The 24,883-nt window shown below is 34.4% G+C and overlaps 1 protein-coding gene across 2 annotated transcripts in view; it reads left to right on the forward strand.

The window, feature by feature from the left end:
- Positions 1-24,883, forward strand: part of dock11 (dedicator of cytokinesis 11) — a 72,202-nt gene that overhangs the window by 14,618 nt on the left and 32,701 nt on the right. Inside the window, exons 12-35 of one of the 2 annotated variants that reach the window (XM_058780940.1) lie at positions 857-1,093; positions 3,631-3,753; positions 4,066-4,148; positions 5,937-6,059; positions 6,416-6,492; positions 6,866-7,050; positions 7,684-7,749; positions 7,861-7,953; positions 8,637-8,760; positions 8,963-9,084; positions 9,182-9,265; positions 9,368-9,457; positions 9,860-9,981; positions 10,138-10,207; positions 10,799-10,924; positions 13,472-13,543; positions 14,286-14,432; positions 15,770-15,853; positions 16,867-16,978; positions 18,532-18,570; positions 20,478-20,659; positions 23,699-23,812; positions 24,433-24,493; positions 24,594-24,682. In XM_058780940.1, coding sequence (XP_058636923.1) covers positions 857-1,093; positions 3,631-3,753; positions 4,066-4,148; positions 5,937-6,059; positions 6,416-6,492; positions 6,866-7,050; positions 7,684-7,749; positions 7,861-7,953; positions 8,637-8,760; positions 8,963-9,084; positions 9,182-9,265; positions 9,368-9,457; positions 9,860-9,981; positions 10,138-10,207; positions 10,799-10,924; positions 13,472-13,543; positions 14,286-14,432; positions 15,770-15,853; positions 16,867-16,978; positions 18,532-18,570; positions 20,478-20,659; positions 23,699-23,812; positions 24,433-24,493; positions 24,594-24,682 — 2,625 coding nt within the window. The remainder of the gene's footprint in view (positions 1-856; positions 1,094-3,630; positions 3,754-4,065; positions 4,149-5,936; positions 6,060-6,415; positions 6,493-6,865; positions 7,051-7,683; positions 7,750-7,860; positions 7,954-8,636; positions 8,761-8,962; positions 9,085-9,181; positions 9,266-9,367; positions 9,458-9,859; positions 9,982-10,137; positions 10,208-10,798; positions 10,925-13,471; positions 13,544-14,285; positions 14,433-15,769; positions 15,854-16,866; positions 16,979-18,531; positions 18,571-20,477; positions 20,660-23,698; positions 23,813-24,432; positions 24,494-24,593; positions 24,683-24,883) is intronic. The other variant, XM_058780941.1, reaches the window with a different exon arrangement.

A 24,883-nucleotide genomic window follows, 5' to 3' on the forward strand; every position in this document is an offset into this window, starting at 1 on the left:
AAAAAGAAAATAAATTGACACTATAGCGTTCTCTATTCTTTTTTATTCTATCTACTTATTTTCTTTTTATTTATTATAAAAAATAAATAAATAAAAACTTTGCTACGTGTACTGCATTAGGCTAACTGGGAATCGTCACAACACTAACATATTATTGCTCTTTTGTTGGTTTGATTGCTAATATTGTCCTCATTTGTAAGTCAATAAAAGTGTCTGCTAAATATAAAAGTAAAATATGAATGTATTTTTAAGTGTTTTTTTAAGCTACAAGCACTAATCACATGAAAACCCTGAATTCCCTTTTTTAGGCCCCAGTTTAAATAATAAATGTCAATTATTTGAGCTATTTTCTAGCTTAGACTGTCAGAGAACAGCAGTTATAGTTCATTATAGTTGAATATCATGGAGCTCTTTTAATGAGAGATGAATTAGAGATTGTTGGCATGAGGACAGAGGACTCATCCAGAGCACAGTGATGAATATGGTTCCGCTCAGTGAAGCACTTTCAGTGGCTCCAGGGAAGGAATGCTGGCGCTCATCAGCAGGGTTTGGAAAGCTGCTGCTCCCTCAGAACGCATTGACTTTCCCACACTTTGTTAAATGATCTAAAGAGACATGACTAATGCGAATGGAGGAAAATTATATACAGAGGTGTGGTTACATAAATACATCTTTTGCTTGAATCTAATTTGCTGTCATTAAATTATATAATCTTTATCAATAATAAACTACATGATCCTCAAAGCATGCTCAGGCAGATTGCTTGCTTGAATCAAAATTACCGCAGTAAAGATGTCAAATACGGTGTAATAACTCATCAGCCTCGTTCATTCCACACTTTTTGTTTTCTCCTCAGGTAGAGCCGTTCTTCATCAGCCTAGCATTGTTTGATCTGTCCAAAGGATGTAAGATCTCTGCAGACTTTCATGTTGACCTCAATCCACCCTGCGTGAGGGAAATGCTTCAAGAAGGTTCTCCTGGGATGCCAACAGACCCAGAAGGAGGAGAGGGATATGAAACAGTCAGGGTAAACGGACACGGTCTACCGGTTCTCCAGAGGGTCGCGGAGTCTCTTATACGCTTCTCCACTCAGGTAAAAGGTTCAGTTCTGTGAAATCAATTAATAAAAGCCTTTTCTGAAAGAAAATGCTGTACTTCCAATTGTCACAATAGTGATGAAATTATCTTATAGAAAGGCTTTTTTAATATAATATAATAATCAGAAAAATCCATTTCCGAGCAGGGTTATTATAGTTAACTAAAACCAAAAACTATGCTTTTGTTATTTGAAATACAATTAACTTTCATTTATACGTTTTATTTCAGGATTTTCATTTAGTTAAACTTAATGTATTAAAATAACAAACTAAAACTGAAATAAAAATGAATAAAACTATAGACTTAAAAAAAAAAAAACAGATCAAAATGACTAATACTTGAACTAAAACTAAAATAAAAAAATAAAATGTAATTGAAGAAATTAAATATTAATTAAAGCTGTAATAATATCTCAAATAGCACTGCGATTATTGGTCGCTAGATACGGCTCCTTTCCTTAAAGGAAGTATATGTGATTTTTTTTTTTTTTTTTTTGCCTGTTTTATGGTCCACCAGGTGAAAAATCCTTAGCAAGCACCACTAAAAATCAAGAGAGAGCTTTCTGTTCTTTAGTTTGTGACAGATTTATCCTGGTCACAATTTAAAATCTGCACATTGCTGAATATTTCTGCAAATGACTGGCAACCCTCCCCAGTAAGCATTGTCCAGCACTGCTGAATAAGAGGGATGCTTCTGATGGGGAAGTCAATGTGAATATATAGTTATTGTTTGGCTGACTTGCATCATTTTCCCTTGTCATTGTATTTCTGCTTTCTGTTGAAAGCCTGTGTCCATTTTGCAATAACATGATGTACAATCATGTGCAAGTGAGCTTTCATGCCAAGTTTAATGCAACTAAAGACACGTTTTTGCTTTATTATTTATTTGTCACCTTTTGCAGGCCTGATGCCTTTTAATGCAGGATGATACGGAGAGCTCTGCTAAATAAATGCATCTTTTTATCTCTGGTATTGAAGTTTTCCAATTTTAAATCATGGATTGTTGTATTTAACTAATCCTCTCAAGGCTTACTTATCTGTGTGTTTGAACTTGCTGTTCTGTACAAGGCATGTGGCCAGGGCAGAAACGGCTTTAGGTTTAACACAGTTCTGTTTCATAGCACTAACTCTATGCACTAAATCAAAGCCAGTGCCATGACGGTCTCAAGCCTCTGCTGGCAGCCTGGGAAACATGACGTGGCTTTACTGGAACTGACGTGAAGCAGGGCAGCTGACATGAAGTAGAGATGGCTGGATGTGTTAGAGAGACAAAGAGGCACTACAACTAGTACAATGGCTTGAACAATGTTTTGTTTAGTTTACAGTCAGTACACTTTCTGTGTAGCTTTCACAGTCATATTTATGTAAAATTGTGAGAATAATGACCAGAAATAATAATAATAATTATAACAATAATAATAATAATAAAAGCATCTGTGAATAATCGCGATTAATCACATCCAAAATAAAAATTTTTGTTTACATAATATATGTGTGTACTCTGTACTCTGTTTATTGTGTATATATAAATACACACACATACAATATATATTTAGAAAATATTTACATGCATTTATGTAAAAATTTTATATTCATATAAACATAACATATTTTTCTTAAATATGTGTGTCTATTTATATATGTGACCATGGACAACAAAGTGTAAATTTTTCGAAATTGACATTTATACATAATATGAAAGCTGAATAAATAAGCTTTCCATTGATGTATGGTTTGTTATGATAGGACAATATTTGGTCAAGATACAGTTATTTGAAAATCTGTAATCTGAGAGTGCAAAAAAAAAAAATCTAAATATTGAGAAAATTGCCTTTAAAGTCGTCCAAATGAAGTTCTTAGCAATGCATATTACTAATCAAAAATTATGTTTTGATATATTTACATTAGGAAATTTACAAAATGTCTTCATGGAATATGATCTTTACTTAATGTCCTAATGATTTTTGGCATAAAAGAAAAATCAATAATTTTGACCCATACAATGTATTTTTGGCTATTGCTACAAATAAACCCCAGCGACTGAAGACTGGTTTTGTGGTCCAGGGTCACATATACATAATAAATACACACAGTACACACACATATATTATGTAAACAAAAACTATTATTTTGGATGCGAACATTAGTTTGACAGCACTAATTTATTTATTTATTTATGTGAAAAACTGGAATAGAATGACCGTAATAATAATAATAATGATGATGAAGATGATGATTACAATAATAATAATAATAAATATTATTATTATTATTATTATGGTTATTATTTTCCATGCTGTTGTTGTTGTTTTTGTTAAAACCAGCAACAAATGAATGAAATAGCTATTTAAACCAACCACTGTATTCACTGTATTTTTTTTTTCTTTTAAATGACTCGAGTTAATTACGCTGAACTTCCATAATCAACAAAACACTTAACCATGATAATCTTTAATGTTCTGTAAGTCTATTTATTTTTCCTTTTCACTTCTAACCTTTTGTATAACCACAGTGTGTCCATTGCGTCATTCAGGGTATTTTCTCCGTTACCAACCCCCACTCAGACATCTTCCTGCTGGCCCGGGTGGAAAAAGTTTTACAGAATGGCATCACCCATTGCGCTGAGCCCTACATTAAGACCTCCGACATCAGCAAGGTCTGTTGCTCAATAACAAACACATGCTTCAAGAGAATCGTAAAAACTGTTCTTAGTCATGATGTCTTTCTGCTAGAATAGAGTGTCGCATAACATCAACAAGCTGTCTGCAGTGTCTAGGATGCATTTTAACATTGCAAATGTCAGTCTGATGTGGAAAATTAAAGTATTGCATAAAAATGTGTTGTATTTATACAATTGTTGTCTTTTAAGTAATGTTTTGGGCCTGTTGTCTTTTGTTAATTCAAATTTAAACACTTCCAGAATGTTCTGTAGAATATTTCCATGACTTTTTATGTGTCTGTTTCTCAGACGGTACAGAAAGTCCTGAAGACTGCCAAGCAGACGTGCCAGCGGCTGGGCCAGTACCGGATGCCCTTCGCTTGGGCTGCCAAGTAAGACACAGTAACTCAATCCTTATTCACTTAATGGACTATTAAGGCTTAAAGGGGACCTGTTATGCAAAAATCACTTTTATAAGGTGTTTGAACACAGTTGTGTGGCTGCAGTATCTGAAAACAATCAGCCTATAATGTTAAAAATCCACCCACTCATTTTTTTTATAATTTATATAAATCATGAACAGTCTCCAAACGAGCTGTTTCAGATTCTCCCTCTGTAAAAAGTCCCGCTCGTTTGTGACGCTCTCTGCTCTATTAGCATAATCACAGCCCTGAGTGAGAAGCTGCAGTCCGCCATTACTGTTCTCTTGCTGTAAATGAGCTGCTGGAGATACAATGTCAGCACCAAAGAGGCATTACAAGTGTTGTATTTTGGGATGCACCAATGAACATAGGAGTCGTCATAAACTCCCCCTATCTGAGCCAAGGACACTGTAGTTAAATTTCATTTTCGAAGGAAATGGCTTTATCCTGGAAAAAAATCGGTAAAGTCCCCTATATGTGACCCTGGACCACAAAACCAGTCTTAAGTCGCTGGGGTATATTTGTAGCAATAGCCAAAAATGCACTGTATGGGTCAAAATTATTTATTTTTCTTTTATGCCAAAAATCATTAGAATATTAAGTAAAGATCATATTCCATGAAGATATTTTGTAAATTTACTACTGTAAATATATCAAAACGTCGTTTTTGATTAGTAATATGCATTGCTAAGAATTTATATTAATATAACAATATTTAGATTTTTTGGCACCCTCAGATTCCAGATTTTCAAATAGTTGTATCTCGACCAAATATTGTCCTATCATAACAAACCATACATCAATGGAAAGCTTTCAGATGATGTATAAATCTCAATTTCGAAAAATTGACACTTAAGACTGGTTTTGTGGTCCAGGGTCACATATGTTTAGGAATCAATACCAACGCTTCATGCACGAACGTCAGCTCCAGACAAAGTAAGTATCACGCCTTTGTTTTCCAAATTGCCTTTCTGAAAGAGCTTCTTGGCACTCTTTAAGGCTAATTGCTAAAGCTATCGTTGTCTCTGCCTGTTTTCACTGATGTTGCCTGCTACCAGAATGATCTTATATCGGAATGTGGTAGTTAAAAGTTGCATATGAAAGCAATGTGAGTCGATCACTTGAAGTTGTCAAGCTCATGATCAGAAGTGGGACGCATAAAATTTGTGATAGCATGAGACCAGCTATGTTGTTTTTTGTTTTTTTCGTGCCGTGCTCCCATCTGTGTAATTCATAAACACAAATTTATTATGCACAGTATAATCAGGTGACTCTGACTTTGAAACAGAATATGTTTTCTGTAAAGATAACAGGCTTGTACTAATAGTGGAATGTTTATTTGCAAAGGCTAGCACTGCTAATGCTCGAGCTTGAGCTCTTGAAGCTCCGCCCTCTTCTCCGGGAGCAACAGCTCATTTGCATTTAAAGCAACATACTCAAAACAGCGCATTCTGGCTCATACCCTAAAAGTGGCAATTTTAACAAGCTATAAAAAAATTATCTGTGGGGTATTTTGAGCTAAAACTTCACATACACACTCTGGGGACATCAGAGACTTATTTTACATCTTGTAAAAAGGGGCATAATAGGTCCCCTTTAAATGATCTATGTTCTATGTCAAGTAGAATTACGTGCCCTTCAAACTGGAATGTCATAGTCAGTACTCTTCGGAAATTGCTTTAGTAAATGTTTAGGTAATGTGTAAGTGGTTTAAAGTTCATTTCTGGCGCCAAGGATATATGTGATGTGTGTTTTCAGACAGGTGTTCAAAGATTCCCAAGGAAGTTTAGACACTGAGGGGAAGTTCTCTCCGCTCTACCGCCAAGACAGTAGCAAGATATCCACTGAAGACCTCATCAAACTGCTGACAGATCTCAAGAAGTGAGTGATAATGTTTACTAGTCTTTTGATGCCTAGTGTCCCTAAATGGTCAATGTGATTTTGCCCAATAAGAAGTTTTCCTGCTACAGCCTGCCTGTAGCAACAATCCTACAAACAGTCATAGTCCTAAATTGATCCCTAACCTACACACTAGTCTTAAATCAGAGAGAAGTGATAAGAATGGTGTAAAAACCTTTAAGATTAAACCTATTTGTTTGCCTATCAGTAAATTGTTGATGTGAATGTCGTGTTCCACTTGGCAAAATCTCCATCATCCACCATGAATGTACTTCCTTGTTAATCACTTTATTGCATTATGCATGATGAATGTTTTAAAGAGACATTTTTGTTCGTAGACCAGAGAAGAGCAAGCTGCAGATAATCCCTGGACAAATTAACATCACTGTTGAGTGTGTGCCTCCAGACTTGTTAAGTAAGTTTGTTTGTCTGTTATTTTAATTCCTTTAGCTTTTAATATTTGATAACACCTTTCTAAATCTAGAAGGTGTAGAATTTTTGAATTCTCAGTAACAATTTATTTAAAGGCACATTTTTAGCATATGATGCAAGTTGAAACTCGTAGAAACAAAGTCCTTTTATAAATGAAAATTTTTTGATCATTGTTTGGTTGCATCAAATGATGTCACTTCCTGGGTGTCAGTTTTATGGAATGTGAAATATTCCATTTTTTGTAATGGGGAAAATCATGCAGTATAAACTAAACATGCTTTTGCAAAATATTAACTAATTAAATGAGAGTTAACATATAGCTTATGGTATTTAATATATAACCTTTATTTTCTCAGACTCTGTCACATCATCTTATATTCCTTTGAAGCCGTTTGAAGAGCAGTGTGAGAGGGTGTCCATGGAAGTGGAGGAGTTTGTCCTACAAGAGGCCAGATACAACCACCCATTCACCATCTACAAGAACCATCTGTACGTCTATCCTCAGCAGCTCAAATACGACAATCAGAAGACATTTGCCAAGGTGAGATTCCTCACACTTCCCAAAGCACATTCTGTAATTAGTGGAACTGGGAAGCTGTGGGTGGTGGTGCAACAACAAGCTCCTTCGAGCTGTAACAATGTCTGCCTACGTGTTTTCAAACATGAAGCTCTATGAAAAGCCCCAGGGATTCTGTTCATAATCAATTCACCAAAGATCCTATCTGTAATTAAACAGACTTCAGGGTTAATTGCATCCTCCTCCACAGCTGGAAAGCTCATACTACTGGCTGTTTGCCCTGTTACTCTCCAACTTCTTTTCTTCTTGATTAGAGATGCTACCAAACATGTTTACAGATCTGTTTCTCAATGATACCAATTCATTCAGTTTCATTCATTTGCAAAATAGCAATTTGTTTTGTTTATTTATCACTACATAATTGGTATCTTATTACATTATTTCTCATTCTTATGTACATGCTGCTGGCCAAAGGTTTCAAATAATTACTATCTGTCTAGCAATACATCTCTATCTATCTATCTATCTATCTATCTATCTATCTATCTATCTATCTATCTATCTATCTATCTCTATAGAGAGAGAGAGAGAGAGAGAGAGAACATTTCCTAATGTATGTAATGCAGTATGATACAGTGTCTGTTGTTTTTCTTCCAGGCTCGAAACATTGCAGTTTGTGTTCAGTTCAAGGATTCTGATGATGAAGGAGCCGCCCCGTTGAAGGTGACTATATAATTATCCTGTGTGTGGTACCAGTTTTATTCCACCAGTTCTTTAATATTTCATAATTAGTGACGTATAATGTGTAATTGATTAACCACTGTTTGCTTTTAGTGCATCTATGGCAAGTCAGGGGATCCACTTTTCACCACCAGTGCTTTTGCTGCAGTTTTGCATCACAATCAGTGTCCAGAGTTTTACGATGAGGTGAGATCCGTATATTATCATGAAGTGTTATTCTTTTGAACAACTGCATAGCAATACAATATCTTACCTTTAATAATCTGTATAAATCTATCAAGCGGTGACAACACATCATAATATTAATTAGTAAAACACATTAATATTTTTGTTAAACCATCATTATTCTTAAAAAAAATATCTAATTTGTTCACAGTTCACAAAATATGAACACAGCCCAAGATTATTATTGAGATCTAAAACTATTACATTTACATTATTAACATTTGATCAGACTGAGGCATAAACAGCACAAAGCACAAGCTTTCACGAGTCAAGGATATGAATAGCTGAATCATTTCAGAGACACATCCTGTTAGGACCCTCAGGGCCAACATATTAAAGATAGATTGTTTGTTCAATAGACGAATGAGTCACAAGACATCAACATAGACAGTGCAGATATAGCCTGCATAATTTGCTGGACCGAGTCTAATGATCAGCTGGTGACCCTTAAAGGAGTAGTTCAGCAAAAATGAAAAGATCTGTCATCTACTCAGTCCGTTTGGTTGAAACTAATCACAATGACACGTTTACATTCTCATGTACTGTTTTTTATGAGTCGTAATTAGGCTTATAAAAACCACAAAGCTTTCTATACGATAAACTGGTATTTCACTAATGTTCAAATATTTTAATTTCTGTCACAGATTAAAATCGAGCTTCCTGTTCATGTCCATGAGAAGCATCATGTTCTCTTTACTTTCTACCACATAAGCTGTGAGCTTGGCAACAAAACCACCACCAAGAAACGGGATGGAGTGGAAACACTGGGTGAGTGTGTGTGCTTGTGTATTGTATACACACTACACTTTTAAGTTTTAATAATATTTCACAATATTCTTAATAAATGCCTGTGAGCATAAGAAACTTCTTGCAAAAATCTTACTGACTGCATACGATCGAACGATAGTATGTGTGTGTGTGTGTGTGTGTGTTTAAGGAATATAGTTTAACTCTCTCTCTTTTTTTACAGTGGGTTACTCCTGGGCTCCTTTATTGAAGGATGGCAGAATACAGTCCTCAGAGCTACAACTTCCTGTGTCTGCTAATCTACCAGCTGGTTACATGTATGACAAAAGCCAAGACTCAAAGAAGGTGAAATCTTACTTGCGTTGAAAATTCATGGTTTGTTGGTTGGATTGATTGATTGATTTGATTGATTCATTCAGTCATTTTTTGCGTTTTTTTGCAGTCTTCTCCAGATATCAAATGGGTGGAGAATGCCAAACCATTATTTAAAGTGCGAGCGTATGTAGCATCAACAATTTACACTCAGGTATGTTGATCTGATGTAAGGATTGTCCATTGTACTGATCAGAGAGTAATGACATGTTTTGTAAAACAAAAGCATTAAATCTAGTAACCCTCGTCCATCCAGGATTTGCACCTCCACAATTTCTTCCAGTATTGCCAGCTGATGAAGTCGACGTCACAGGGCAATCCTGCTGAACTCGTCAAGTACCTAAAGGTGAGAATTACATGTGAACAAAGGAAAATGTGGATATCCTCATTTTATTTAAGTTAAACAATATTAAACCATTTTATGTTTTCAAAAATACATAGTGTGATGTGCCATTTAACATTTTAATAATGTTGAATCTTTTCAAAGCTTTTCTTTGGAGCACATATTGGAAAGAATGTACTTTATTGTTAAAACGAATTTTAATATTTTTGAAAGAAGCATCTTATTCTCACCCAGGTTGGATATGTTTGATGGAAAATACAGTAAAAACAGTAATATTGTGAATTATTCTTACATTTTCTATTTGAATAAATGTTCTTTATTCCTCTGGCAAATCTGAATTTTCAGCAGCCGTTACTCCAGACTACAGTGTCACATTACCTCTTTCATATTCCTGTCATTTCCAAGTGCCTACATGCAGTAGAGACTCAGGTCATCATTAAGTTCCTGCCTACGGTGCTCGTTCAGCTCTTTGAAGTCCTCACTATGGCAAGCAAAGAGAGTCAAGATATTGCCGTCAACTCCACACGGTGATTTACCACTTTATTTGTCTTCTCAGAAAGACAGAACCTCTGTATTACTGTCTTGTGTGCAGACTGCCCTACGAATATTATATGATCTTTTTTTATGTGATTTTTAAAGCATGTAGGATTGTTGCGTTACTGATGTGCCTCTGATTGTCTCAGGGTAATCATTCACATAGTGTCTCAGTGTCATGAGGAGGGTCTGGAACATTACCTACGCATGTTTCTGAAGGTACAACATTAAAGCTCTCTGTTAACCTGGCATTGCCATGTATTTGTTGACTGGATCACATTCGGTCATATTAAAAGCCAGGTGCAAAACCAATTTTAGTTTAAAAGAATAATAATATAAGAAATAATAATAAAAGTTATTTGGTAAGTACAAACTAATGAAGTACTAACAAATTATTTGCAAACTGTTATAGCATAATAAATTATTAGTCTAATAGCCAATGAACAATTCCTTTATATGAGCTAATTAAACAATAATAAGATTTGTGTTAATTACAGTGACAATGAATGAAGAACTCACTATTTATTTATAGCCTACTGATATATTAAAAATGTATAACTACAAATAAACTATGAACAAATAATTTGTTAATGATTTGTAAATACTTTTTTAGTGTATACTTCTAAAATGTTACCAGTTATTGTTATTCATTTGGTCACACAATATTGGTTTAGGATCTGAAATTTAAATTTGCACCTTTTCTGTATTTTTAATGTGACAGTGATATCCAAAGAACTTTGGTTAGCAAGAAGAGCTTTGCTGGCTTTTCTTTTTAACAACTGTAAATAAAACCAATATTTAATATTGCAGTACGTGTTTCGGATCAACAACGCAACTTCAGGAAACTCTGTGACGACACATGAAGTTTTGGCTACAGCAGTGACCGTCATCCTCAAACAAACTGCAGACTTCAACACCTGCAACAAACTCCTCAAGGTGACAAAACTTTTCGGTTATGGTGAAAATGATCTAATCTTTTTGTACAGCAGATGGTGCTGTTGTGTTTATTTTCGAGCTTTTTGATTTACTTCAGAATTGAGGTTTATTGTTCAAGTCAGTTATGAGCAGTGTTGGGCACCTTACTTTAAAAAAGTAATTAGTTATAGTTATTAGTTACTTCTCACAAATAGTAACTGAGTAAGTAACTCAGTTACATCATTATAAAAGTAACTAATTACCAGGGAAAGTAACTATTGCGTTACTTTAAAAAAAAAAAAAAATTCAAATATATCAAATAACTTAGATGCCCCCAATATTAAATATGTTAAATGAAGGAAATGGACACTAAATAGAATAAATTATTATTATAATACATTGTACACTAATCTACACTATTTTAATGTTACTGTGTTACTGTGGGACAATGTGAGAGACACCTATCAAATTCAATATATTATTGTAAATATTATCAACCCTCTATGGGCACCTTGGCAATTGAATTGCCATTGGCTAGTAAATTTTGTACCATTGGCTAGTTTACTCACCAGACTAATATTAATTATCTGACATACTATTTTATATCATATACAGTGTGTGTGTGTGTGTGTGTGTGTGTGTGTGTGTGTGTTTGTATAGGCCTATATATATCTTATGTTTGTAAAATGGCACAGTTTTTTTTAAAGTATCTGACACTTAGCATCAGTCAGTCAAGCATTATAATATGATATTATAATAATTTAGCATTGTATGATAGAACTTTAGTAATTAGAATAACCATGTATGAAAGCATTTTTGTCATGTTGACTGAACTTAGGACTGGTGGTGGTGCTTAAGATATTGTTTGTCATTTAGTGTTCCTATAAAAGGGGGAACTAAAAATAATAGGCTAATGATAAGAAAACAAAACTTCTACGAATTCTACTACTAATAACAATATAAAACGCACTAAGGATTAATAAGCTGCTGGGTTCATGAATATTAATCACGTTGTCTGCGTTCGCTCAAATTGATTTGCTGAAATCAAAACAGGGACGATAATAGGTGAGCGCCAGCCAATGAGATTTTCGTTTGCGCATTAGTTCCGCCCACTACAAGAGAACCCGGCAGTTCTTAAAAGCTGAAGAATTACAAAGGAACTCCGTTATTTTGACAGGAAAATACAACAAAGAATATCGTTTACATGTAGCGCGTCAATTCTGCATGTCTCTCGCTCTGTCTCTTTCTTTGCGTGCGTGTATGTGAGAGAAAGCGACGGCGAGATATGCGCCTTCACACTAGAGTTTACGGTACGTCAAATACAGGTACACTGCGCATCCATTCAGATGAACTGAAAAATAAAATTATAGTAATATTATAATAATAAATTATAGTAACGCCGCATTTTTTTGTCAGTAACGGTAACGGCGTTGTAACGGGGGAAACAGTAATTCGTTTGATTACTCGTTACTGAAAAAAATAACGCCGTTTATTTATAACGCCGTTATTCCCATCACTGGTTATGAGGAAAAAAATCTCGCTGCATGACCATTCACACCCAAATAATATGAAGCACTTTCTTTTAACCAATGCCACTGGAACTTCCTCAGTGTATTCAATTCAATGTAACCACCTCATTTCATATAGACTTTGCATCTCCTTAAAGTCTTAACATAACCATATCCAAGGACACATTTTCTTGGAATTCGAAGCTTTCTTAGAGCTAGGGAACTTTGAGGGAACTTGCTTTTACATAATTAGATAACAGAATAGTGGTTTGACTTTGGCTGGTGTCAGAGATCTTATCGTAGTGTGGTAGAATAAGTCCATTGTTTCAGAAAGGCAGTTAGTTCCCTTTCACTTTGTTTTACTTTTGTGATTATGTTGTGGTGTAGTGTACATTTAGGTGTATATTTAAAATTGATATATAGTGGCACACATTAACATTCCCGTGATATGATATGGTATACATTAATATTATTATAGTATTACAAATTTTAAACATTATATTAATTAGATTTCATGTTACTGTTCAAAATGTTGGGGTCAGTAAGTTTATTTTTATTTTTGAAAGACATTGATGCTTTTATTTAGCAAGCAAAGATGCATTAAATGAATCACTAGTGACAGTAAAGACATTTATAATGTTACAAAATAATTCTATTTCAAATAAATGCTGTTCTTTTGAATTTTCTATTCATAAAAGAATTCTAAAAACAAATGTATGATTGATGATAATGATTTTTTTCTTGAGCACAAAATAAGCATATTAGAAATAAGGATCATGTGACACTGAAGACTGGCTGATAAAAATTCAGCTTTGGCATCACAGGAATAAATTATATTTTAAAATAGAATATTTTTTATAAAAAGGTTCATTTAAATATTTTCGACATTTTAAATTGTAATAACATTTCACAATATTACTGTTTTTAGTGACCTCAGTCTTTTGAATAGTAATGTGTATGTGTAATATGACTTTAGTATCTGTATATTGGCACACATTTATGACGTTCATCTGTGTTGTTATGGTTATTAAATCCTGTTTCTTTCTATCTTGTATTACAGTACTCATGGTTCTTCTTTGAGACCATGGCCAAATCAATGGCACAATACCTCCAGGACGGCAACAGAATGAAAGTTAGTATAATCCGTTCCCATGATTTACACTTTAAAGTAATATTAAAGAAACTTCAAAATCAATTAACAGCCATTTGTTATCTAAGAGGAATGTATGGGGCTTTCCTTTCCGCTTCCTTTTCTTAGTTATCATCTTCAGTAAAACATAAAAAATAGCTGTATGTAAATAATCCTGGGCTGTCGAGCAGGATGTTGCTTTCCACTTTTGGCTTTTGTACATAGAATGCGGTTAACTTCCTCATTCTTCAAAAGTGTGCATGATGAAGGTATCTGGGAAGAAACACACCCTTTAAACTCGTAAACAAAGCTGCACTGTACTGTACTATTGACACAGAGTTGCCTTTTGCTTGTACAATGTGTGTTTAACAGTTTCAAATTTCTCTCAGTCTGTTCCAAACATGCTCAGACCTATTTGACATACCACTGAATCCTCTTTGCATAACTGAAAACGTGACTCATATATGTCATTTAAAAGCTGGTGTGTGAAGTCTGTTGTTCAAACATGCTTTCAGCACGACACATAATTCATTCATTGCATAACACACACACACACAAAAAACTGTTTTCTCAGTTGTTAAAATTGGACTTCCGTGTGGTTAGAATATCTGGGGTATTGACAGCTGAAATGCAGTCAGATAAAATCCTACTTTACTTACAAATGACCATTTCCTATAACCAATGAAACAATGTACTATTCATAGCAGTTAATAATGCAAAACCACCTACTGTGCATTTCCTGCAGATGCCTCGAGCGCAGAGGTTTCCAGAATCGTTCCACCAAGCGCTGCAGTCCCTGCTGTTGTCAATCATGCCTCACATCACTATACGCTACGTGGAGATCCCAGAGGAGGCCCGCTGCATCAACTTTAGCCTGGCCTGCTTCATCAAGGTCAGGCCTAGAGCTGTGGTATTTTAATAAGATCAGGTCCAACTCTTTACAGCACAACTGTTTTCAACATTGATAACAATAAGAAATGTGTCTTGAGCAGGAAATCAGCATATTAGAATGATTTCTGTAGGATCATGTGATCTGTGCGTCTAGGCCTAAAGTATTTTAAAATAATAAAAAAAAAACGAATAAGAAATTAATGTTTTTATTTAGCAAGATTGTATTAAATTGATTAAAAGTGAGAGTAAATACATTTATAATGTTACAAAAGATTTGTATTTTTTAAATAATTGTAGTTCATTTTGTACTTTCTGTTCATCAAAGAATCCTGTGAAAAATATATCACAGTTTACACAAAAATAGTAAGCAGCAGAAGTGTTTTTAACATGGATAATAATAAAAAATGTTTCTAGAGCAGCAAATAAGCATATTAGAATGACACTAAAGGCTGGAGTAATGATGCTGAAAATTCAACTTTATCAGCACAGGAATAAACACAATTCAAAGTAACTGTTTTCTAATAATATTTCACAATGTCACTGTTTTTTTCTGCAGTTTTAATCAAATAAGTTGACATTTGAAAAAATCTCGCTGACCTCAAACTTTTGAAAGGCTATCTGAATAGGTTTATTAGTTGCATAAAGTACAGCAAACATGACAAAGCGACAGAATTTGTTTCATATTTTACTTTAATCTTATTTTTGTAATTTCAATCTTATTTTTCAGTTTAATTGTTCGAATTGCATTGTCTACATGTTCTTTAAAAATGCACACAAGTTGCACAAGCTCATTTGATATTCTGCAGTTGTACTTTAAACTTTAACCTCTCAAATGCCATTCGCTATAATAATTAAACTGAAGAGATAAAATTTTGTAGAATAGAGAAAATTAGGTGGATGATTCATTTTTTTTTTTTACGATAAGGTAATACTGATATTAACTTGCACACCTCCTGGAGCGATAACCCACAATCAGTGATTTTATCTAATTCTGGCTATTATTTGAAGTGTGTTTCAACATTTGGGCTTGGTCACCAGAAGGGCGTGTTATGATGTAAATGTTTTTGTAGTTTTTCGGCTACCAGTAGTCACTACTAGATCTTTCATTAAGCCAAGCTGGATTCAACTAAATGTCTGGCCAACATTGAAGACTTTGAAACAAAATTCAACCTGCCCCTTTTTCTCCTCACTGTCAAACAAATTTGATTGTTTATATATAGTATGTCTAAAGTTTAATTGCACTTCACTCTTGATTATTGTTTTTTTATTTATTTATTTTTAACTTGAACTCATTGTGTGGCATTCCATTGTTCTGATTGAAACTCTCCTCCTGCACAGCGCTGCCTTACGTTCATGAACCGAGGATTTGCTTTCAGCTTGATAAATGATTACATGTGCGGCTTTGGCCTGAAAGATCCAAAGGTAGGCAACAGAGTTCAACTGCATTACATGGTCAAAGCAATACAACTTACATTTATTCAGTGGGTTATTAATATTAATTGGTAAATCAAAATCAGTAGTTTTTTTCTTGTTTCAATCCGGTGGTCTTCAAGGTAACATTAGAGAGTTTTAGATGATAATTAAATTCTGCTGTAAAATACAATGACTTTACTTTTGTTCACACATAATAATCTCATACTAAAACCATGTCAATTTTGAAATCATTTTAACAATATTTAACGTGTTTAATCTCTGAAAAACTTTGAGAAGTGGCCTGTTCAGTGTTTTCAGTTTCTCTTTCATCGAACAATACATATCTTTAGGTTTTGATTCTTCAGAGATTGTCTTGTCTGTGAGGTCTTTCATAACAGACATCCAGATAATGGGTGTGGCTTGTAGGTTTTTGCGAAATAGCTTCTCTGTTCTCATCTTCTGTGCTGTTGATATCACAGAGTTTTATTGTGGAATATCATATCATAAGATCATGTATGACTCATTTTGACTTGCAAATTCTATGTGCCACAGCCTGTCTATACTGTCCTTGGAAAACACAAGCTTTGAAAGGGCACAAATTATGTATTTTCATTAATAAATTAGATAAATTACATTTTTAAAAACTGTTAAATGTAATTCTTTGCAATGTTGTAATGCCTAAATTCACTTGTAGAATTTGAAATAAATAATACATTATAATTAAACAAAATATTATATTTGGATGCTTGATATTGGCCATTTATTGGTTATCGGCAATAACAGTTTTGATATTATACTTCCTAATTTGTAATTACTGTAACTGTTCCTTAATAGCAAGAGTTGTTGTCTCTGTTGTTGAACTCGGACGTGAATTAAAACTCGAATGTAGCTTGTCAGAACTTGTACAGATGTGCTTTTGCAATAAATCTGTTTTATCTTGTCTGTTGCTATGACCCGTATCTATATCTCCAAATCAGTTTCTCCAACATCTCACTTATCACTTTTGAATGCAATTTTTACAGGCACTTACAGAGATGAAGTTTGATTTCCTCATGGCGGTTTGCAACCACGAGCACTACATTCCTCTAAACCTGCCCATGGCATTTGGCCGAACTAAGTTGCAGCGGGTCCAGGGTAGGTGTCTCCACCCCCCTCCTATCTTGCCATGGCTTTCTTGCCCTCATCCTCCCCTCCATCCCAGTCTAACAACTTCACCACTTTAAGATCTGCTAGCAGCACCATTCCTCACGCCATGTAACGTGAACCTGAAAACCCAGCTATGCAAGAATTTAAGTGTCACGAAATGGGGCGTGATGACAGTCAAGCTTAACATATAATTTAGGCATCAATCAGAAACGTTTCCTTAAAGGTTTTCCCCAAGGACTGATTTGGCAAGTTCAGTTATAACATATTTAATGCCTGTTGTGAGTTTAGTAGTTTCACCATTTCTAATTAGAAAATAATAAAACAGTCTCTTTGTACTGAAATGTTCAGTGAGTCAGTGTCTCATCATAAACACAGTTCAAATGAAGTTCAGATAATAGACCTCTCATTCTTTTCATTTAGACCCGGGATAAGCATACTACTGTACTACACATATGTGCACTATAAATTATGTATACTGTGCACAGTATGTACCCTACCTTTCCAAAATTTGGAATCAGTATGGTTTTGAAAGAAGACTTTTATGCTCACTGGGCTGCATTTATTTGATCAAAATACTATAAAAATGGTAATGTTGTGAAATATTATAACACTTTTAAAGAACTGGTTTCTATGTTAATATATTTTAAAATGTAATTTATTCATGTGATGGCTAAGATTAATTTTTAGTGGTTCATTTTCAATGGAAGAAATGCTGCAGGTAGCTAATGAGTTCTGCCGCTTCACCATGCCTAGTTTCTAGTGGCCCAAACTGCTAAAGATATGAGTCATTGATCAATCAGAGATAAATCATTGCATTTGGCTTTTATGTAGTCAAAAACCATGGAGGAAAAACATAATATTCACTATGATTTTCCTGTAGTTTGTGAAACTAATATACATATTCACACAAAGATGCAAACATATATTTATATTTTATACACACCTTTCAAAGGTCAGTGAGTTTTTTTATTTTTTTATTTTTTTTTATTTAAATGGCCACTTGTTTGATCAAAGTGCAGGAAAAACAGTGATTTTGTGAAATATTATTAGAAGACAGTTATCATTACCTTCAGAAATCATTCTAATATGTTGATTTTCTACTCAAGAAACATTTCCTATCAGTGTTGAAAATAGATTTGTGTAATGTTTTTGTGGAAATTATGCAATTTTATCAGGAATTTGACAGAAAATTCAAATACAGCAGTTATTTAAAATAGAAATCTTTTGCAACATTATAAATGTCTTTACTGTCACTTTTGATCAATTTAATGCATCCTTACTGAATAAAAGTATTAATTTCTTAAAAACAAATCATAATTTAAATCACTGAACATGGACAACACTAATATATATTATGCATAATTAAAATGTAAAAAATCCATTTAAAACAGGAATAAAATAAAGTATGTAGTATATACTGTGAGCAGTATGCATTAGTGAGCACTATTTCATTTCAAACACAGCCACACATCCTCACAGCTTCACTCCCATCACTGATAATGGCAATCCTGCATGATTGCTTCCTTTATTCATTATTTCAGATTTTATTTCGTATGCGGCGGAGTGTTTCGGTGTGGTAGGTAGGTGATGCCGACCAATGCCGACGCAAACGCACTTCCAGTCGCCAGATAATCGTCCTGATAACCCCACTAATTGCCTTGCTGTGCTCTTGCATCACTCATCAATCACTGTCTAATTGCATTTGACGCTTCAGGTTGAGGCCTTTGCTTTTTCTGTCACCAAGCATAACATATTTGCTTTGCTCTGATGAAATTCAATGACTAAACGTGTATTGTCTGAGGATTTTTGAGATGATTTTACAAAACAGAAATTAAAAGGGCAGTGTTTTCACACTACCTGAGATGTTTGTTGCTGTAAGCGTATACTGTATTTGTCTGTCTTGTCCTGTCCTCACTTGCCCTTTTTAACTCTGTAATACTACACATTCAGAATGAGTGCGGAAACATCTTGTGTGCATTTGTTGTAATCTGACTTTTATTTGCTGTTGTCGTACAGGAAAATGTGAGGAAATGTGGCTCTTCTGTTTTCAATTCAGATTACAGGAAATACAAAATGAATTGTTTGGGCAAAAATGATAATTTTTCAAAACGTTTCATCATTTATTCACCTTCATGTTTTTCCAAAACCAAATTACACTCTTTTTTTTTTGTGTGGAAAAAAAAAAAAAAAGTATTTCAGTAGCATTTTCCATTCATTAAGGGTTCACAGTGACCTAAGCTCCAAATGTGACAGAAAACACCTGTAGACGTAGTTCATATGACAAATACTGCCATTCAAAGTTTAAGGATTCAAAAGAAGTCTCTCATGCTCACCAAGGTTGCATTTATTTGATCACAGTAATATTTTGAAATATTTTTACAATTTAAAGTAACTATTTTCTATTCTAATGTAAAATCTTTACTTTATTGTCATTTTAATGACAAAGCTGAATTTTCAGCAGCCATTACTTCAGTCTTCAGTGTCACATGATCCTTCAGTAATCATTCTAATATGCTGAAAAAAAACCCATTTCTATTATTAATGTTGAAAACGCATGTCCTGCTTATTATTTTTGTAGAAACCATGATATATTTTCAGGATGAATCCTTTGATGAATGGAAAATTCATAAGAACTGCATTTATATGAAATAGAAATCTTGTGTAACATTATTAATGTCTTTACTCTCATATTTGATCAATTTAATACATCCTTGATTAGCAAAAAATGTATGTATATTTTGAATGGTAGTGTATGTTATTCTTCTGAAGCCATACAACATCTATGTGTGAAGAAAAGGCTTAAAATCCTCCTCTTCGCTGAGGCTGAATCATGGAATCAGTGAATTGAACTCTGATTCATTTAGTCCAGCTCAATCAAATGGTTTGTTCACTGACCCACTTTTCACTTTGAGAGGATTCTCCTTTTGCGTTTCATAGATTGAATAATAGCATGCATGTCTAAAGCAACATGAGGGTGAACTTTCAATTGTACGTGAACAACAACTTGCCATTAGGGGAAAAAACTTGGCATCGGGATTTCTGTATTATGGCCAAAGAAGGCTATTTATAATTGCATGATCTATTTTCAGTAAAAATGCTTTCACTTTAAGCACAAGGTTTTTCTGTCACTCCTTAGTTTCTGTTTCTATTGTTGTTTGATGTGTGGAATGCAGTGAAATCTGCTTTCAGAAAACATTTGAAAGAAGTCCGCCATCTAGACACTGTCTTTTCATTTGGATGCCTTTCACTATCACAAATGTCAGTGACTTAACACAGGAGCCTTACCTGTTACACCTGTATGTTAAGCACCATTTGCATATATGCATCTTTAAAAGTACTGCGTCTTTAGGATGCATGAAATAAAAGTGTTGCTTGTTACTTTTAATAAAAGGCCACACAGATTGCATAAACATTCATAATACTGTAAATGTAAAAATAAAATCTTACTAGCACAGAACATCGCTGACCCTGAAATAATGTGTTTCAGATCAGAGTTTGGAGTACAGCCTGACTGAGGATTACTGCAAAAACCATTTCCTGGTGGGTCTGCTTCTGCGAGAGGTTGCTGATGGACTCCAGGGCTGCCCTGAGATCAGACAGCTGGCTGTAGCTGCACTCAAGAACCTCATGATCAAACACGCCATGGACGACAGATACAATGCTTTTAAGGTAAATTACATAGTTGTACAAACATATGCATTGTTTCAGAAAGGACAGAACAATTCCTGTCCCTGCTGCTGCTGAATAGACAGTTATCATTAACCTTTGTCCGCAGAAGACAGATTGCTGTTTTGCATGTGCAACTTTGTATAACCGTTATCTTAATAACGTTAAAGGTGCTGTATGTAGAATTGACACCTAGCGGTTGAACTAGGTATTGCAGTTCAAATTCAAAATATTGGAGACGGTTTTTTTCTCCCGGCCCCTCCTCCTCAGACTTGACGCACACGCAGGTTGCCAGATTAAGGACACCAACAGGAACGAGTGCACATGACGATGAATGAAATTAAATACGCTGTGTTTTCTGCCAACTGGCAACCCAGGGTGCTGAAATACAATTGGGTAAACTGGCAGTGGGCGGGTTTCACAAACCATAACAAACACAGACATTCCGGGCCGGAATGCACATTTTCAAAGGAGAATAACTGACTGTAGCATTGTTTTTCAGATAAACAAGTATGTTAACTTAGCATGTTTCTTAAATATCTGCAAACATATTATGATATTTTTATGCTTTAGTAGAGTCAAAATCCTACATACAGCACCTTTAATGTTAGTCTCTATGAGTCTTTTGTTTCGCACTATTAGTCTAATTAGTAGTGTTTGCTAAAGCAAGCATCACTATTAGTATTGCTTATAGATGTGGTTAGGAATTAAAAACAAACCCTTAAAGGGATACTCCACCCAGAAATGAAAAATCTTTTATCACTTACCCTCTTGCCATCGCAGATGTACTGTATATGACTTACTTTCGTCTTTGAACGCAGAGATTTTTTAGAAGAATAATTTATATCTCTGAATCCATGTAATGCAAGTGCGAGCCTCAAAAATAACGAAAAATGAACGCAACGGTAATCCACACGACTGCAGTTGATGAAATTGAAGCGAAACCATAGGTATGTGTGAGAAAAATGCTATTATTTGAAACTTTTTAAAACATTTAGTCCGTCAGAACATTGTAAAACGTGGTGTAAACAAAACTCGCGAGCAGTGATGCTGAAACATAGATGTCACTTTTTGTGAAAGTTTTACGTGGGACGTTTATGTCAAGTGTGAACTTGTGACACCTGGCCAAAAGCAATGGATTAGGGTTTTAAAAGTTCTACATTTTATTTATTTATTTTTTCACAAACACCTACTATTTTGCTATGGGGGTTGTGTTGTGTGGTTTTTGAAGCCTACTTTGAGGGTTCCATTCACTTCAGACATGGATTATTAAAAAAACAACAACAACAAAAAAAAAAAGCTGTTTGTGTTCAACAGAAGAAAAAAAATAATATAAATCTGAGACGGTATGAGAGTGAAAACATGATGAGATATTGTCGGATGTCAAATTTGCTGGTTTTGTCTGGCAGCAATAAAACATGCAAAAAAATCAGATAGACTTGGATTAAAAGTGGGACCCGAGTTGTATCTAAAGACCAGAATATCATAGAGACTTATGGATAAACTGCACAGAAATATTCTAACATCCTCTCATATACCTCACATTCGTATCTGAAAATGTAAAAGCTAATTTATTTGGATGTTTTGTTTATTAAAATCCCACTTTAATAAATGAAATACCAGATTTAATTCAAGTAAATGTAGTAATATATTAATTAAAGTAAGCACCACAAATAATTGTAGTTAAGCTTTTCTGTACATCACTCACAGGGATCCAGGAGATTGAGATGACCCCAATGCATAAGCAGGTCGATGTTATTGAAATTTGTGGTTTTGCATTTTATCTTTTATCAAATAGTGTGGCCGACGACAATGCAAAGAAATCCTCCAGTTATGGCTGTACCGTTGTCACCATAGTAAATAACTGCTGCACATTGTGTTTGCATTCATCCCAAACAGACATCTGTCTGTTATGCAAATGCCAGACTCAGTGAGTCCAGATCTAAGTTCCAGATCGTTGGCACAGACATGGTTATCGAGCTCCTGCTGCATTCGCATTTCTTGAGTAGCCACTATGATCTGTTTGCTCTAAACAACATTGAGAGTCAGCTACTACTGGTGCCTGAACCTCTGGGATAATCGTGGGATCATTTCCAGACGACAGTCAACACCAGATGCTAATGTAGTTTAGTTTTTAGCAGATTCTATATTTGATTCTGTTTCTATGACTGTATGAACAACATCACAAAAATGACAAAAATGCTCTTCATGTTCTAAAACCATATGGGACAGATCATTCCAAGAATATTTTCTAGAGATCTTAGATGTTTAGTCTTTAGTCTAGTTCTGCAAGTTCTAGCAAGTGGTGCTTGCTAAGGCCAAGGTTAGGGATTTTATTATAGTTCTACGATCATTTTATCACATCGTTCCAAATGCTAATCCTTTAATTGAACAGAATAGTGTTATTTGCCATATAATTTAGTGAATATTATAGAGAAAAGCGTTATTTTTGGTATTATTTGTATACCATTATTTTGAATTGGCTTTTATTTTTTATATTTATTTTATTTGCTTTTGACGTATTTATTATTATTATTAATATTTTTTCTAATTTTTCATTTTTGTATATTTAGTAATTCAGCTTAAATGCAGTTAAGTTCTCAAGTTAGTTTCCAAGCAACATTTAATTTAAGAATTTTAAGGTACATTTTTTTTTTATTCTAATATTTATATTTTGCTTTATTCCAGCTTTATTTGAGTTGACAAAAACTCAAATAAATTTAAAAAAAAAAACGTTGAGTTTTAGGACCGGTATGCAACCACCCATAACACCCTGTCAACCATTTAGCGATGACCACATGCATTTTTTAAAAATATTTTCATGTAATATAACAATATTATTGCTTGAATTATTGTGTATTGTAAAAAAAATTTCCTGCATGTTTATTTATGCATTATTAAAATCATGGAAGCATAAATGAAATATGCACAGTAAAACAAACACTAATGTAAAGTCTTTTTTGGCTGCAGTCAATGGCTAGTGACCGTTCTTTCTGCTACGGTGCTTCAGAATCATTAATCATTTCTTTCATCTCATGACAGAATCAGCAGGCCCGCATCTGTCTGCTGTACCTGCCACTCTTTGAGCTGCTCTACCAGAACCTGAGTCATATGAACAGCCCGGGGCAACTCTGCAGAAATGGCCTCGGCCTCATGGTAAACATGCATTTCTCTCTTATCTACGATCTACAATGACTCAGTCTTCATCTGTTTTGTGCAATCAATATTTTATGAAATGCATATTGCTTAATCGAAATTAAAACTCCACTGAAACTCCTCAAATGTTAGTCAAAAAAGATAAGACAAATCAAAGGCGTTTAAAAATATTAACAGGCTTTAGTTGATATTTCATTGTTATCTTAACAGAAACAGACTGTGGAGTGGAAAACAACTCTCATTCGACTCTCAAATGTCCATCTGATACCTTTGAAATGGAGATTTTGCATAATGTTATTTTTAGTTGTACAGAATTAGAAGTATAATCTGAATCAGTCCAAAAAAAATAAAAAAATAAATACACATGCTTTCTTTGAGTTTACAGATGGACCAGTTGTTTTCCTTGTTTTAGCTGTTTACTTTTGACAGCATTGCATGATGATTGTGGGTGTGTGTGTTGTTTCAGTATTTACTGAATCGGTTTACTTTTGCACTGTTGTAACCCGAGACATGAGAGTGCTACATTTTAAATGCCATGTCCTAGTGCAAATGTTAACCTTACAAGTTCTTGATCAGCAGTCGGATAAGCGCCTGATAAGCATTTTCCCATGCTCCTTTAGTACCGGGATGATTTGTCAGTGGACAGCCGCAGAAGCAGCACAATCGTTGATAAGGAACCTTGTGAGTATCAAAGTTTTTTGCCAACGGACGTTATAAGTAAAACACACACACACACACAGTACAGTATGTGTACATTCGTCTATGTTTGTGTGTTTCACAGCGGGTGTCATCACCCAGAATGGACACATGAGGAAAGGAGAGTCCAGAGGCTCTATGTATGGAGATCCTGGCACTCCAGACATCAATGAGGTGAAACAGAGAGTGTTGGGGAACATTACTTTTAAAAGTAACATGTTACATGTAATGTTACTCAATATAACAAAAAATAACTATGTATTATATTGCATTGTTAGTTTTATAGAAATTAACACAGTGGAATAACACAGTCCTCGCTCTTTATATATACACTACCGTTCAAAATTGAAAATATATTTATATATTTTTTTATGA

This window comes from Onychostoma macrolepis, chromosome 07 (genome assembly GCF_012432095.1).
Source record: "Onychostoma macrolepis isolate SWU-2019 chromosome 07, ASM1243209v1, whole genome shotgun sequence".
In the NCBI taxonomy this organism is placed as follows: Eukaryota; Metazoa; Chordata; class Actinopteri; order Cypriniformes; family Cyprinidae; genus Onychostoma; species Onychostoma macrolepis.